This window comes from Puma concolor, chromosome D1, assembly GCF_028749965.1.
Source record: "Puma concolor isolate L17-30 chromosome D1, mPumCon1.1.hap2, whole genome shotgun sequence".
NCBI classification, from domain to species: Eukaryota; Metazoa; Chordata; class Mammalia; order Carnivora; family Felidae; genus Puma; species Puma concolor.
Window position 1 is genome coordinate 7,667,069 of NC_141676.1, and position 15,273 is coordinate 7,682,341.

The following is a 15,273-nucleotide window of genomic DNA, read 5'->3' on the forward strand; positions in this document are numbered from 1 at the left end:
AATTTGCCACCCTGGGCTTTATTGTCCCCCTCACCAAGGTTCCAGTTCTGACTACCCCATTGTGTGAGGCTTAGGAGCAGTGACTGAAACTTTCTGACTCTCAAGTTCTTCGTCTGTAAAATGGGGTAATAAGAATGTCCCCTCTATAGAGGTTGTGAAGTTTAAGGCAATGGTGCAAAGGAAGTCCAGTGCCTGGCACTCAATAAATGGCAGTTACTATATTGTTATCAGTTCCAATCCCCTGATGAAGGGGCCCGGAGGCGGGGGGGGGGGGGGGGGGGGAGGGGGGGGGGCAATCCCCAAACAGTGCCCAGGAAGAAGGAGGTACTTAAAAATTGTAACCAATGACTGAGTGAATGAAAGATAGGCACGTCCTCAACGAGAGCAAATCCATACACAAGAAAATAACTTCCTCCTCTCAACTATCCCAATGATTCCATTAAAAGCAGGAGTCCTACCGCGCTGCCTCTGCGCCTTTTCAGGGGCGGGGGTGGGGGGGTGGGGGGGTGGGGGTTGTCCCGGGCCTGGCGCGCCTGGGCCACAGGACCTTGTATGACGCCTTCCCAGTAGGGGGCGCTCCAAGCATGATTGATTTAAAGCGTGAAAGATGAGAGAGGGCGCCCCGCCCAGGAAGGGAATCCTGGAAACTTGGGTCCCATAGCTTCCCACCCGCCTCCCCTCCACTTTATACCAGCAGATACTGAGGTCCTGGCCAACCCCCTGCCCTGTGGATACCCACAGCCTGGTGAGGCCACACTGACCAATCTCGGTCTTGGAATCGACGTCCCCCTCCTCTAAATGGCTTCCCAGGGAGCTTTCCTGACGGAGCTGCAGCTCCAACAAGGAATGGTCCTCCAGCTCCTCCTGCTTGAAACCGCCCTTGTACTCTCCGTGATCCCAACCACCGTCCGAGTCACGGCGGGCCTTCTCGTTGCGCCACTGGCGAGTCTTGCTGTGTGGGCTGCTGTCCTCCAGGTCGGAGTCCTCGCAGACATTGGGCAGAGGCACATTCAGCTTCGACTGCGACAGCGTGGCCCTGGTCCACAGATTCCGGATGTCGTTGTCTGGTCTGGACGTGTCCGAGCCACCGCTGCCCAAAGACGCCTGTGGGCCACATACAACGAGGGAAGCCAAGGGCAGCGGGGAGTGGGGAAGGAGAGGAAGAGCAGGCCGGGGGGACGGGGATCCTGAGCCCTACCAGGGCCACGACTCCGTGGAGTCGGCTCAAGGCTCCGCTTTGGGCTCTTTGGGAGTTGCCCCGGGGCCAAGGCTGAGGGAGAGGAGAGCCGGGGACCCAAGCTGGACTCAGTCTGGGGGCTCGCAGGGTGTGGGGGCCCGGGAAGCGTTCTTACTCTGAAAGGCTTTTCCTCCATGGTTCTGCCCCCAACGGACCCAGTCGCCACAGGCCTCGGGGCAAGGAGGAGGGCGTCACGCTCCAGGAGCGGGGAGGGGCAGGGTCGCGTTCCCGAATGGCGCTGCGGGTCTCGCGAGGCAGAGTTCAGTCTACAACCCCCACACTAGATGCCATTATCTCCTCCCCACCCACCCACACCCCCGCGCCCCCCACATCTCTATTGAGCTTGGAGACGCACAGCCCGCCTTGGCACATTCCTAATCCGGACCCTCCTCGGTAGCCTCCCGGCAGAGACACGGGCCCAAGGGTGGCCCTTTCGGGTGCACGCGTGGCGGGAATGGGGGTGGGGGTGGGGGAGGGAGGAGGCCCGGCCTGGGGGTCGCAGGAGGCCTGGCTTGCCCCGGAGGCGGCCCGACGCAAGCTCTCCCACACCCACTCGCGTTCCCGGAGCGCGCACGCCCGCAGCGGTGCAAACTGTTTTCGTTTATTGATGCAGGCTTTGAGGCACAGTCGTGAGGTGTTGTGAGGGACGGGCCCAGCCGGGACAGCGAGACAGAAAGCCCTTGGGGGGTCTGCAAATGAATGAAGTGAGGAGAGGGCCAGGAGCCGGGCGGGGGGGGGGGGGGGGGGGGGGGGGAGGGTGGCAGACAAGCAACCCGTAGCTTCCTCCCCAGGCCTCAGTCCGGTCGAAAGAGGCCTCTTTGGTCAAACAAGCAGAGCATGCCAGGGAGAGCTAGAACGAAGCCCTTTGAGAGGCCCAGGCCGGGGGTCCTGCCCCTACACCGGCACGCCTTTTTCCCGGGGACGCCCTGGGCCCCGCGGCCGCACGGGCTTCCGGGGAGGGTTAGGGGGACGACGGCGACCCCGTGGCGCGCGGGGCAGCGCGCAGCCACGCTCGCTCTGGGTATCAGAGGACTCGTCGATGAAGGCCAGGTTCTCGCTGGGGTAATCCAGCGCGGAGGCGGTGGGCGGGGTGGGCGGGGGACGGCGGGGGTTGGCTGCTCGGCCTTCGCTGGGAGCGCAGGGGACAGGGGCCCGCCGGCGGGCTGCGCTGGGCACGGCGGTGGAGGCAGGAGTGGCCGCTCCTTCTCCAGCGGCGGTGGTGCCGTGGGCCCGACTCTCTGGGTCACCCGCGCCGTCACGGTGCCGGTCCAGCTGGCGGCCTGCGCCGTGAGGCCACCCATCTGCGCGAGGAGTAAAGGGAGTCCTCGACCGACCGCGGGTCCTCTACCGCCTCCGCAACCCCGGGAACCTGACCCGTCGTCACTCAGGCACTGCCCCTCTTTTCCTCCTGGTCCTCCTGCCTCAGCCCTCCCGAGCGAGAGAAAAGGCTCATCAACCCAGCTACCCACTCTCCTCTCCTCCATCGGAACCTAAGAGCCCTCTTCTCCAGGAGCTTTTCTAGAAAGCCCCAGCTGTGTTTCAGCCATCCTTCCGGTGCCCCCCAGAGACCTTTGCGTCTCTTATCCGGCTCCTCCGCCGGCTCAGCCAGTAAGGTGACACAATACCGGTCGCCCAGTTAAATGTGAATTTGGATAAACGACAAAGTAAATGTTGATAGGTGTATATCCCTCCCATGCACTATTTGGGACACGCCTATTGTTAGGTATGTGAAATTTACATTTAACTGGGCTTCCTGCTTTTTGTTTTGTTTTGGTTTGTTTCTAAACCAGGCAACCCTATCCAAGAGAGCAGAGATGGAGTCACCAGCAAGCCGGCCCAAATGTAACCCTCTGTCCCTGGAGAAGCCCACGCTCTGGAAGGGAGGCCAACGGGTCAGCCCGCTGCTAGGTACAGCGCTTCAGCGCCACGGCGCAAGCGCAGCGCAGACCCAGGGGCGCGCCTACCTCTGCCCGAGTGCGCCGGGACACTACTCGAAGCCAGTTCCCGATGGTGGTGAGGACTGAGGCGAAGTAGGCCAGGCCGAGCAGGATCCAGAACCACACCAGCGGCTGGTAGGCTGCAGAGTTCTGGTTGGGGCTGGCGCCTGGGATACCACCGGGGAGGCCAGAAAGATGTTGATTGCGGGGCAAGCGTTAAGCCTGTGAGCTGCTGGCTCACTGCCCCTCTTCCCAGCTCAGGGAGAGGATCCGCCCTCCCCAGGGCCATGGGTATGCGCTAGAGCGTGTGAATGCCTGCACGTTGAGTGCACGTGGCTTGGAGGTGTGCCAGGTAAGATTATGCAAGGGAGTGTGCTCGCGTGCAAAAGTGTAAACGTCTGTGAGGAGTGCACATATATAATATAAATGTGACGCGTGTGAGGGGTGCGCTTAACATATGTGTGAGCATGCGTGGGGTGCGGGCATGCAAGAATGTAAGGGCATATGAGGTGTTGCATAGGTGCACAAATGTGAAGGTACATTCCGTGAGTGCGGGGAGGGATTGGAGCGAGCGCCTGTGAGCTCACGTACACCACATGGAATTTGGAGGGAGAAGCGAGACTGCAGTCCCCCCCCTCCCCCCCCCCCCCCCCCCCCCACCCTGGGCATCAATTAAGTGGCTAGGGAAGTGCAGCGCAAGAAAGGTGGCCTCACCGGCCACATAGTCCCCGAAGCCCACCGTGGTGAGCGTCACTACGACGAAGTAGATGGCCTCCAGCTTGCTCCAGCCCTCCACGTAGCAGAACACGAACGTGGGCGTGAGGACAAAGAGCAGGCAGCCAATCAACAGGAAGAGCACCGCGGATAGTATTCGCACCAGCTCCGGTGGCACGTGCCACTTCTGCGGGGAGGAGCAACGGCCCAGAGCCAAGAAGTCGCCAAAACCTCCGCCGTCGCGCCCCACACCGGCTCCTCCTCGAGCCCGCGCGCGAGGCTCTCGCGATCTCAGAGGCCCGCGCGCTCCCGGTGCCCGGTTGGGGACGTAGGGCAGGGTAACCCCAGCGTAACGCAAGGGCGCGCAGGGCGAGGAGCAGCTCACCAGGAAGATGGCTTCGATGTGACCGATGCCGCGGCGCAGAGAGGAGCCCAGCCGGTCCCCGACCCCTGCCAGCAGGATCCCGAACAACGGGATCCCCACCAGCGCGTAAAAGATGCAGAAGAGCCGCCCGGCATCTGTGCGCAGGGCCGCGTTGCCATAGCCTGGGCAGAGGGAGCGTGCAGGAGGTCGAGGGGCTGCCTGGCACCCACCTTCCTCCCTCTGCATTTTCCCCCTTGAGAAAGCCCAGCGGCCCCCTTGCCCCCCCGCCTCCCCCCCTCCCCCCACTCCACATGCTCAGTCCCCTCCCCCACCGATGGTGGTGATGATGGTGCCTGAGAAAAAGAAGGCGCTGCCCAGGTCCCAGGCTGAGTGGTTGCTGTTACTGGTTGAGTTGGTGTCAGGGTCCGCACCCCCTCCCAGGGCATCAGCCACCTCCTGCAGGACAAGGCGCAGAAGGAGGAACCTCAGTCCTTCCCTACTGTCCTGGCCAACCCCCTGGCCCTCCAGTCTCCAGAGTGGTTTCCTCCCTATCCCTCCCAGCTCTCCCCTTCCCCCTGGTCTTCCTGAGGCCAGTCCCTCAGAGGAGACATTGCAGATTGGGCGGCCCAATTTTGTTTGGCCTCCACCTTGTTTTAGAAGCATTTTAGTCTTCTGTCCTTTAATTTCACGCAAACGATTGCAAATTTACAGCGGTCAGGAGCACAGACCCGGCCGCAGTCAGCCTGGGTTTAAATCTTGACCTCAGGCAAGTTAACACTCACTCTGTGCCTGTTTCTGCCCTGTCAAGTGGGGATGATGGTAACAGCACCTACCTCAGAGCGTTGTGAAGAGTTAAAGCACTCGCAACAAATTAAGCCCTGTGTATTTGTTAACTCAGTCCCCAGTGGTGATCATGCCCAGTGATGTCCAGCCCCACCATTTCCATCTCCGCTATGGAAGCTGAGTTTGAGTTCCTTGCCTTAGAAAATCTGATGGAAGTCAGGGGCCCTTCCCCAGGAGGGTTCGGATGCCATCAGATTTTGCATCCAATATTTGAAGGTTCGTGGACACACAAGCCCCCGCCCACCCTGCTGAAGTCCAAGCCAAACCCTGTGCTACCTGGTTGGTCCTCAATAGATATGATTAGATTAATGCAGTGGCCATGTGTCTGTCCCTCCTGCCACCTTGTAGGTCCCTCCAAGGCAGAGTCCGTGTTTTGAGAGTATCTGCCTTAAGTGACGGAGGAGCTCTTACCGAAGGAGCACAGAGCCACCGCACAGGGCCATGGAGGCGATCATAAAGCACATTCTTTCTCTCTGACTGCAATCCTCATCAGCAAGACCCATTCCAAATTCATCTTCTTAAGGCGACTGCCCCAAATCCTCCGTAGCTCCCTGCTGTCTTAGCATAGCATCCAAACTCCCAGCCCAGCATTCAAGTCCCTGTTCCCAACCTCCTTTTTTTCCAGTCTCCTCTCCTGGGGCTCCATTGGGAACCCAAGCTGCCGTGACTTTACCCCCAGATTTTGAGATGATCCCATTTCCTGTCATAATAATTTTTAAATGAAGCCAAGAAGTGAAATGTATGATTAAAGTGATTTGATTTTTATTTTGCAAGACTTTTCCAATAAATTCACTACTTAGGGGGAAAAAAATCCTTTGTCATCCTGTGTGTTCTAATTTTTGCTTCCAGTGACGAGGCATCTGCTAAACCCGAGCTCTGCAAAACACTCTGAGCTTTCCAGCTTCCCCGCCTTTGCCCATGCTGTTCCTCTGCCGGTAGGTCTCTGGCAACCCAATCGCACATCTCTAAATCCTGCGCCTCTCACCTGCCTCCCGTCAATTTCCAGCTCCTCCCCAAGGCCCCTGGCTTCCCCCTCAAAGCCCCCAGCACCTAGCCCAGGGCCCGGCACACAACAGGTGTTTAACAGAGAAGGGAGCAAGGAAAGTTCCCTTTCCATTGAATCCTACAGTAACCTGTCCCTGGATCTGTCCCCTCATCCCGAAGTGACATCCTCTCCGGTATAGCCTGTACCTGCACCTGTTCCACCCCCTATGCATTTCCCTGGTCACTCTATGGTGACCAGCCAGTAGGTGCATAATTGCTGCCTCCCTAATTGTGGAAGAGAAAGCAGCTGTCGCCCACACTTCTAATTTCTGCCATTCCTTTTCTTCTTTTTTTATCCAGGGAAAAAGCATTTCCACTGTGGAGAAAAAATAGGTCAGATTCCCTCCCTCCCTTCCTCTGCCCTGTGGTCTGGCCAGACACATTCTCCTGCCCGGGCCTCTCTGAGCCTTCCTCTGCATTCTGGAAGTATCAGAGAGGACGTCAGGCCGCCTGTGTCCCGGCCCCACCCTGCCCCTCATCTGGGCTCCTGGTCCTGCCACCTTGGAATCAGCTGGAACACGGAGGCCTCCGTGCGGATGGCTCCTCCCTCCCAAAGAACAGGCGGAGAAAGAGGGGGACTCTTCAGTAAAGTAATAAACATTAATTTATTAACGTGAAACCTTGGAGGTTTTACATGACGTCGCTCAGAAATCAGAGGAAGCGACGAAGGTGCTTGCCTGACGGTACCCCCAGCAGGCTGAAGCCCGGCGCTGTTAGTCACTGAACCCAAAGCTGACCCCACCCCTGCCTTGCCCCTTCCTCCAGCCTTCTCATCATAAGCCCGTGCGCTGGCAGTGAAGGGGTGCCTAACCTGGCATCCCGGTGGCAAGCTTAGGGGATCCCGAAACCCTCTGAAATCACCCGGACGTGTTTACATGTGCATTTTTCCAGGGGTTAGGGGGCGTGTTCAGTGTTCTTGGGTGTCTCCAAGGCGTCGGTGACTCCAAAGCAGTAGAGAAACCAGTGTGGCGTGGCCAGGTTTAGGAGACAAAAATACTGCGCAGGGCGTATTTATTTTTAAAAACTATTCGCTGCTTAGTGGCTAAAATTCACAAGTATCCAGGCACCCTGGGTTTCGTTTGGCAACCTTGAGCCGGTGAGGTAGGCCTGTGAAAATGTGACATATCTCACGGGCTCCAGCCATCTATTCATTTCTTCCTTCACTCGTTCCTTCACTCAACCACCGTCAGTCACACCGAAGAAGACAGTCCAGGGGCTCAGTCCAATGCCAGGCACGGCCAGGCAAATCAATGCCCCCATGGCCGCGATACTGAAAACCCAGAGAGCCGGATCGCAGCCCCTGGCCTGCGCCCCTCAGCGGCACCCTACCGTCAGGGGGTGCCAGCAGCAACCCAGCGCGGGGCCCCACTGGCATGCAGCTAGTTTCCGGGGGAGGGGGGGGTCAAGGTGACTGCTGAAGGGGTTCCTGCCCACCCACGCACCTTGATGAAGAGCCCCAGGTCCTGGTCGCTCACACATGGATGGGCCCTCAGGAACTTCTCTCGGACCTCCCCCAGCTCCCTCTGGGCCTGCTGCTCGTGGGGCTGCTCCAGGGCCTGGAACACCAGGGCACCGGATACCAAGTAGAGTAGGACCAGGGCCAGCAACGCCAGTAGGGTGGTGCTGCGCATGGCGCGCCCAGGGGCCCGGTTGACTCCACTGCCCGCCTGGGGAGGCCGGGCAGGGGGCTCCTGGGGAGCTGTGGTCACTGTGGGTAGAACCAGGGAGGCCGGGATCAATAACCTGGGCTGCCACCCCCACACCCTCCTCTTCCAACCCCCACACACCCAAAGGTCCTCGGAGTCCCCAGTCCTACTGCCCATAGGTGTCCTATCTTCACGTCCCTCTGCCGGGACACTTGGGACCGGGGCACACCCAGTCCCCCCACCGCTGTCCTCCCCCTTACCTCCATTGCCCGGCCCTCAGCCCCTGTCCAGGGACTCCAGGACATGAGAAGAGAAGAGGGCACCGGGAAGGGAAAGGAAGGAGAGAGTGGAAGGGGGAAAGAGAGACTGAGCCTGCTGAGCGAGAGGCTGGACGAGCGAGAAAACACCGGGGGCCTGGAGGGGGCGTGAGGCAGCGGCTTCAGCGCAGGAGGCTGAGGGGGCGCGGAGGCGCGCGAAGAGAAGGCTGGAGAGGCCGGACCGCGCAGGGCGGGGACGGGGATGGCGGGTCCCGGCTCCTCCGCTGCGGCTGCGGCAGCATCTTCGCGCTTCTCTCCCCCCCTCCCGCCTCTCCCCGCTCCGCGGCGACCCGCTGGGCCGGACGGGTAGCCTCCAGGGTCTCCCAGCGCCCCGCCGGGCTTTCGAGGAACCCAGGGGCGGGTTCCCTTCGCTGCGCAGAGCAGAGGCAGGGCGGAGGGGTGGGGGGCGGGGGAGGGTGCTCGGTTCCGGGAAGGAACAGGGCGGGAGCGATAAGGGCCGAACCCGGGCAGCATCCTCCGGGACAGCTGTCAGCCCCCGGGACAGCGGGTGGCGGCGCCCACGCGCACACCCGCGGGCACAAAGACCCGCGCGCCCACGCTCCTCCCTGCGGCTCCCGCCCGCCCGGCTGCGCGGGCCGCACGCACACGCTCCACCGGCACGCTCCCCAGACTCACGGGCACACCCGGACCCCCAGGGGCGTGCGCGCCAGGCCGAGGCACCCCAGAGGTCCACGCGCACGTGTGCATACACTCCCGTGCACACACCCAGGCCGTCGGGCCACCGCGCAGCGCTCGCCACCCAGACACGCTGCAACCCCCGCGGTTCGCTCCCACCGCCTCCCGAGTCTTCCACGCTGACGCCTGGGAGCGTGCGGGCGGCAGGACGCGCGGCCGCACGACTCCCGGAGGCGCCCACGCGCGGGAGGTGCGCGCCCCGCCCGGCCCGGCCCTCCCCCCACCCTGCGCACCCCTGCCGGGGAGTCCCGTCCGCGCCCCCGCTTCCGTCCCGCACCCCCTCCCGCGCCAGCCCCGCACTCACTGTCGGCCCCGCTGCGGCTGCGGCTGCGGCTGCGGCTGCGGCCCGGGCTCCCGCGCGGCCTCGCCGGTGCCGGCTGGGCCGCGGAGGCGGCGGCGGCGGCAGGGGCGGAGCGGGCGGCCGCCGGGGCTGGGACCCCCCCCCCCCTCCCGCCGCCAGAAGCCCCCCTCCTTCCAAGTTTAACCCCTCCGGCGCCGCGCCTCCCTCCGTGCCGCGCCCTTGCCGCCGGCGCCGGGCCCTGCAGCACCTTACCTGCGGCCGCCCAGCCCCCCAGTTCCGGCGGATCTCGGCAGGTGACGGGCCGAGGAGCCCGAGAGGGGCCGCCGCTGGGTCCGACCTGGAGTCTCAGACCGGAGTCCTGGTACTGCCCCGCCGGCCATCCAGTGTGGCCAGCGGCACGGCCCCAGCCTGGACATCTGCCGGCTCACCTCTCCGGACAGGCACCACGCTAACCTCCCAGCGTCTCCCAGCCCCATTATGGCCCTCAACTCCCCGCCCCTGGGGACAGCCTGGCCCTTGGGCTCAGCGCTCCCGAGGGAGGCGGCCCCGCGGGACAAAGGGGTGGGCGATCCACTGAAACAACCTGGAATTGGCTGAGGGAGGACTGGGACCCGGTTCTGGAAAGTCATGCTGGGGCACCTCCTGTCCCCCCTCATCCCTTGGTCCTCACCTCCGTGGCTAGTGCCAGGACTCCCCCCTTCCTCCCCCGCCCCTCGCAGCCTGAACACCCAGGGTTCAGGCAGGTCTTGGAACTGCTCCCCTCTCGGTTCTCACCCACTTCTTTGCAAACCCCGATCTCTCCCCAAATCCTCTAGCCTGGGGTCCTCAGCCCTCACAGTGGGTGGTTTTGAGCCTGGGCTCTAAGGCTGACCACCCCCTACCAGGAGAGGGCGCAGCGGGTTACACTACGTTCTCAAGAGCCTCCCAGTCCCTACTTACGGAAAAGGGATGATTAATTATCACCTCAGAGTGCTGTTCTGAGCATTAAAGAGGTATTTGTAAATGCTCAAAACAGAGGCTGGCACACACAATAAAGTGCCCTACAAATGTTAGTTTCCTTTCAACAAAAAGGGACTGTTCAGCTTCGAGCTGACTGGGAGTCTCAGATGCCCTCTCTGGAGGCCCTGAAGATCTGATGCCCAGGATAATCCCAAGTGAAGTTTCCAGACAGGAGCAGCACTAGGCCCCCAGGAACTACGAGGAGGTGTGATGACCAGGTACGTGGACAGGAGAGAGACCCTCTGATAAAGGAGTCCCAGCCATAGGGCAGATGACGGATAGGCCAAGACTGTGGCAGCAGAAGCAGTGACTGCGGTATTAGGGGCAGCCAGAGAAGGAGCCCCCAGGGCCACCAGGCAGACTATGTGGGGGCGGCCCAACTATCTGGCCACTTCCACACCCGATAGGGAGGTGGGGGCTCCTCAGTCCCAGGCCAGGTCCTTCCCTGGCCCTGAATGCCAGATTGGGCAGGATGACAGGGAAACGGGGTTTCCAGAAATCCTAATGCAGCAAGGGTAACCGGCATATGAGACACACGATCATCGTGCCGCAGGACCCAGGAGGGGGGACATGGCTCCCTGACCTGGAGACGAAAGACTTCATAAAGGAGATGACATTTGAAGCAGGTTTTGAGGAAAGAGTAGAAATCGTTCAAGTGAGGAACAGACCGGAGAGGGAATAGGCTCTCCGGGCCTCCTTTCCCCTTAGACTGCAGGCTCCTGCCTCTCCCTGCCCACCAGCCTTGGTGGTTAAGTGACCCCTGCCCAGCCCAGCCGCTCCCTCGGAGGGCCGGGGTCCGATCAGCCTTCGACCGAAGACGCGATGGTGCAAGGAACACGAAGCAGACAACTGACAGACCGTGAACGGATGAGGGGCACAGACACTGTTTATTGAGCGGCAGGTGCAGGAGAGGTAGCTGGCTCCAGTGTAGAAGCAGAGGCGGCAGGTCATGCCAAGGTGCTGTAGGGCATCTGGCAGCCAGGGCCATGCCCCCCATCCTAGGGGACAGCACAAGCTCACTACGACAAGAGTAGCAAGGAGCTGGCCAGGGGAAGAGGCGGCCACAGCCTCCCATGATCCTGGGCAAGAAGCGGCAGGTGAACTTGGCACGGGGGGGTGGCGGGGCCTGGGATGGGAGGACCGGGGTCTGGGTGTTCTGGGGGGAGGACAGAAGGGGATCACGTCTGCGGGGTGGAGTAGAGACTGTGGTGGTGGCCACCTGGTCCCAGCACCTGGGAGAAGAGCAGAGGAGTGGTCCGTGTCTGGCTGCCCCCGCACCAGGCTGGCTCCCGCCCGATGGCGCCATACCAGCTGCCGGAGCCTAGGCTGCCTGACATGCTGCAGGCAGAAAAACAAGGGTCAGTCCCAAGGCAGTGACCGGGGCCACACTCACAGCAGCTGGGGGAGGGAGAGAGGCTCAGAACAGGGCCCGGTGCCCCAGCTTTCCAGCGCCCAGGGCCCGAACCCTCTGGACTGCGGCAAGCTGCATCTCGGGGTGGGAGGTGGAAGCCAGAGGGGACCTTACCTAGTACAGACAGGAAATGGGGGCCATGGCGGGGGTGGGGTCAAGGGGAAAGTGGCAAGACCAGGCTCTAGGTCCCCACGGTTCAGCAGGGCAGGCGGGGAGGCCGGGGCTCCTACCTGGTGCTCTCGCTCCGGCCACGCTCCCAGGAGCAGCCCTCATCCTCACAGTGCCCAGCCCGGTCGAAGAAGTAGGAACGGGAGCCAAAGACCTGCCCATTGAGGATGCGGCTGGTGCTCTGGGGGAGGAAGCCGCCATCATGCTTTCTCCCGCCCCACCGCTGGCTTCCCTCCAGACCCCAGCCCAGGGATTCCCAGTGTCCACCCCTCGCCACTGGCCCTCACCAGGTCCTGCGGGGGCCGGTGCACCCGGAAGAAGCCCACCAGCAGGGTGGTGGGCAGCAACTCCCACACAAAGAGGATGAGGCCAAACACCAGGTAGCCTTTGTTCCCCAGGTCGTTCACCAGGTCCGCCTAGGAAGGCAGGGGGTTGTGTCAATCCGCGGTCGTGCTGGCGGGGGCACCCGGACAGAGCCGAGGCCAATGGGGGGCCGAGAGCCATGGCTACTAAGGAGGCAGCAGACGAGCCGAACGCCCACCTGGTCAGAGACGTTGTACCAGTCATAATCGAAGGCATCCAGCCGGCTCCGGGGGGCCAAGGCCAGGGCTGCCAGGTTGTAGCAGGCCCGGCTGGCATAGAGCAGGACCATGGCACCACCCATCGCAGCCGCCTGGCACACACTGGTCCCCTGGCACAGATGACAAGAGGGGACCCTCAGGGAAGGGAGGCTCCAGTCTCCTCCCCACCCTGAAGACCACTGCACGAAGACCCCGAAGGGCACCCGGGTATCGGGGCTTGGGGCCCTACCTTGGCCTCCAGGTAGATGCTGGTGGAGGGCGCCCGCCGGGCGACAAGGCAGAGGCAGGCGGCAAGAGACAGCGCGCAGATGACAAAGAGGGAGTCGCTCACCAGGACTCGCACCAGCAGGAGGGCCCAGGGCTGTGCCCGGCGCCGGCGGGACAGCACAGCACACAGCACATTCACCAGCAGAAAGAGCAGCGAGGCCCCCACGAAGGCCCCCCGGACGGCCAGCCTGCGGCCCACAGCACAGTCAGCCCCAGGCAACCGTCCCTAGCGCTCACTGACCACCCGAACTCCCCCAGGAGACCCTAGTTGACGCCAGGGTCACAACCAATCCAGGCCGACGCTGTCTGCACCCCGGCTCTCCGGTTTTACAGAAGGGGAAACCGAGGCCCAGTGAGGTCAGGTATGGCTGACAGCTATGACACAGGGCACTGAGCACGGGACTGAGAGTCGAATGTAAGCCCTGACTCTGCCTTCCGCCGCATCTATGACCTTGAACGTGTGGCTTTACCTTGCTGGGCCTCAGTTCCCTCATCTCTCAGATGGGGATAATAACAGCCTCACGGGTAGGTCGTAAAAAATGTTTGTGAAAGCTCTCCCTAAACCGTAAGACGTTATACAAATGACAGGCTTATCACCGCCAGCCAAGGTCACCCAGAAGTGGCAGTCCGGGGCTTGCAAGGGCTGGAGCCTCCAGCCCTTCTTCCATCACGGAAGACACCGGGACCCTCTCCCCTCACGCTGCCATCACCGTTTCCATGATGGTTGCCCTTCACGGGTGCAATGCCTTTGCCGGGCCGTCTGCCGCAGGTGCCTAACTTTTCCAAGCCCTTCCACAAACACCTCCTAACTTGTCCTCGCCTCAGCACTGCACAGGAGGGGGGCAAGAAATGGACACCAGCCTGGTCCCTAACCCCTGGCCTGGCGGGTGTGCCCACGTGTCCCATGTACTTACAAGCCTCGGCTCATCTCCGGCCGGCGCTTGGCCTTGGCCTTGAACACAACCTGGGAGCAGAGATGCCCATCATTCCTTCGGGCCCTTGGGGCTGGCCACCCCACGGCCCACCCCCTCCCCCCACCCGTTATCATGGTTACCTGGGCAAAGTAGAGGTTCATAAGCGTCAGCGTGAAGAACTGTAGGCAGACAGGGCAGCAGTAGAGAAGCCAAAAGGGCAGGGGTCCCAGGCGGTTGGCTCGGGGGGTATCTCGGAAGTAGAAGGAGAAGAGGGTGGTGCGCAAGGCAGCCCAGAGCAAACAGAGTGCCAGGAACACCGTCTGATAGCTGAGGCGCTTGTGCCCATATAGAAGCACCAGCCAGAGTTGGGCATAGACGGAAAAGAAGAGTAGGGCGTACAGGGTGGTGTAGGCCGCAGTCAGCCCCAGGGTCACGGCGGGAGGCAGCGCAGGCACCAGCCCGGCAGCAGGCACCAGGCCAGACAGGTTACTCTCCATGTCCGGAAGGGAGGCCTGAATCCCAGAGAACGAGATGGAGGGGCTGGCAGGGGGCCAGGGAAATAAATATGGAGGGGTGGGAGTTGCAGGGTGCAGCGACAGAGACGGGGAGCTCAGGAGGAAAGAAGCTGCGACTGGCCAGGCCCTTCCTCCTCAACAGAGGGACCCTGCCCTTGCAGCGGGGCACAGGCAGCCTGGGGCCGGGGCCCCTCACTCTGGGGCGTGGAAGGACAGTCCCTCGCGAGGGCAGAGGCGGGAGGTGGGCAGGGTCTCCTCCCTGGGCCAGCCCCAGAGCGGGGTGAGGGGGTGCAGAGGCTGAAGGACAGGGGTCCCTGGCCTTGGTCGTTCGAGTCGTCTCGGCAGGAGGGGGAGAGCCGAGAGATACCCTTCGGCCGAGGGCAGCGGCCGCTACGGGTGGGGCGCTCACCCCCCAGCTCTCCCCCTCCCCAAACTGGGGGTCTCTCTCCCCTCCAATAATCCGGATTGGGGACGGCCTCTGCCTTCTGTCCTCGGAATTCCGACGCTGCCCCCACCCCACCCCCCCACTTCATCCACTCTCCAGCCTCGGGGGGCGGGAGGAGGCCGACGCCGGGTCCTCGGGACGCCGCCGGGGGAGCCGGCTCTGGTCGCTGGGACCCGGGGCTCCGGCTCCCCGGCTCCCCGGCTCCCGCTGCTCCGCCCCCTCCTGCGCCTGCGCCTGCGCGGGCGCCGTTGGCTACGCTAAACGCGCAGGGTCTGGCCCCACCAGCTCCGCAGCTGCGCGCCGAGTCGCGCCGCGCCCGGCGCGGAGCCGTTCGAGAATTGGCGCGAGCTGCGCCGCCGGCGGGCGCCCGGGGTTACTAGAGGCAGCGGGAGGCCGAGACGCTGGGGCGAAAGCGCAACCGGCGGGCGCGCGGGTGGGCCGTGCCCAGGGACGGCGGGCCTTGTTTGTTTGGGGGGCCGCCAGTTCCCATGCTTCTCTTGCCCATCCTCAAATCGAGATCGCGCCAGCCGGCCGGGGCGGGGGGGGGGGGGGGGGCGGTAACGACTTCCCCTCACCGGCTCTCGGAAGGAAACTTCCGCCCACAGCCAAGATGGCCCCCGGGCCCCGCCCCCCCCCCCCCCCCCCCCCCGAGCTTAACCCGCAGGGCCCCGCAGTCCCCCGGAGGCGCGCCCGCCCCACGCCCTGGCCGGCCGCGGTTCCCGCTCACCTGGCCGGCTGCCCTCCCGGCGCGAAGGCCCCGCGGGTCCTACGGTCACCCACAACGGGGCCCCCTCTTCTGCGCCGGGGCAGTCATCCTGCCGGGGAGGAGGCTCCCTCGCTTATCTCGAGCTCTCCAGAGCTGGCGCGGGGAGTG

The 15,273-nt window shown here is 63.0% G+C and overlaps 3 protein-coding genes across 5 annotated transcripts in view; all 3 read right to left on the reverse strand.

The window, feature by feature from the left end:
- CATSPERZ (catsper channel auxiliary subunit zeta) overlaps positions 1 to 1,515 on the reverse strand; it is a 3,337-nt gene extending 1,822 nt beyond the window's left edge. Inside the window, exons 1-2 of the mRNA XM_025915690.2 lie at positions 1,353 to 1,515; positions 762 to 1,104 (exon numbers count right to left, since the gene is read on the reverse strand). Of these exons, the coding sequence (XP_025771475.1) occupies positions 762 to 1,104; positions 1,353 to 1,373 (364 nt within the window). The 5' untranslated portion in view covers positions 1,374 to 1,515. The remainder of the gene's footprint in view (positions 1 to 761; positions 1,105 to 1,352) is intronic.
- Positions 1,516 to 2,022: 507 nt separating this feature from the next.
- Positions 2,023 to 7,980, reverse strand: KCNK4 (potassium two pore domain channel subfamily K member 4). Its single transcript, XM_086677057.1, is given in 7 exon segments — positions 2,023 to 2,335; positions 2,338 to 2,538; positions 3,202 to 3,341; positions 3,889 to 4,075; positions 4,274 to 4,434; positions 4,585 to 4,708; positions 7,582 to 7,980. Coding segments are annotated over 7 exon segments (1,398 nt in total). The 5' UTR covers positions 7,963 to 7,980; the 3' UTR covers positions 2,023 to 2,131.
- A 2,986-nt stretch (positions 7,981 to 10,966) lies between these two features.
- GPR137 (G protein-coupled receptor 137) lies at positions 10,967 to 15,263 on the reverse strand. Of its 3 annotated transcripts, XM_086677059.1 has the most exons (8): positions 15,127 to 15,263; positions 13,580 to 13,951; positions 13,440 to 13,489; positions 12,488 to 12,713; positions 12,219 to 12,368; positions 11,965 to 12,093; positions 11,740 to 11,858; positions 10,967 to 11,436 (listed from the first exon to the last, which is right to left on the reverse strand). In XM_086677059.1, exons 2-8 carry the CDS (start codon positions 13,934 to 13,936, stop codon positions 11,277 to 11,279), a joined length of 1,191 nt encoding a protein of 396 aa, XP_086533185.1. In that variant the 5' UTR covers positions 13,937 to 13,951; positions 15,127 to 15,263; the 3' UTR covers positions 10,967 to 11,276. The 3 variants fall into 3 exon arrangements, with proteins under 3 accessions (XP_086533185.1, XP_086533186.1, XP_086533184.1); XM_086677060.1 differs by lacking the exon at positions 15,127 to 15,263 and having other exon boundaries at positions 11,740 to 11,831; positions 13,580 to 14,965; XM_086677058.1 differs by lacking the exon at positions 15,127 to 15,263 and having other exon boundaries at positions 13,580 to 14,960.
- Between the last annotated feature and the right edge of the window lie 10 nt (positions 15,264 to 15,273).

What these genes read in the sequence shown, in the direction of transcription:
- GPR137 (XM_086677059.1), bottom strand. Translation starts at nt 13,936, where the DNA reads ATGGAGAGTAACCTGTCTGGCCTGGTGCCTGCTGCCGGGCTGGTGCCT. An exon ending in GGTACAACGTCTCTGACCAG is followed by an intron (nt 12,094 to 12,218) that starts GTGGGCGTTCGG and finishes CTGCCTTCCTAG; the next exon opens with GCGGACCTGGTGAACGACCT. An exon ending in ACCGGCCCCCGCAGGACCTG is followed by an intron (nt 11,859 to 11,964) that starts GTGAGGGCCAGT and finishes TTCCTCCCCCAG; the next exon opens with AGCACCAGCCGCATCCTCAA.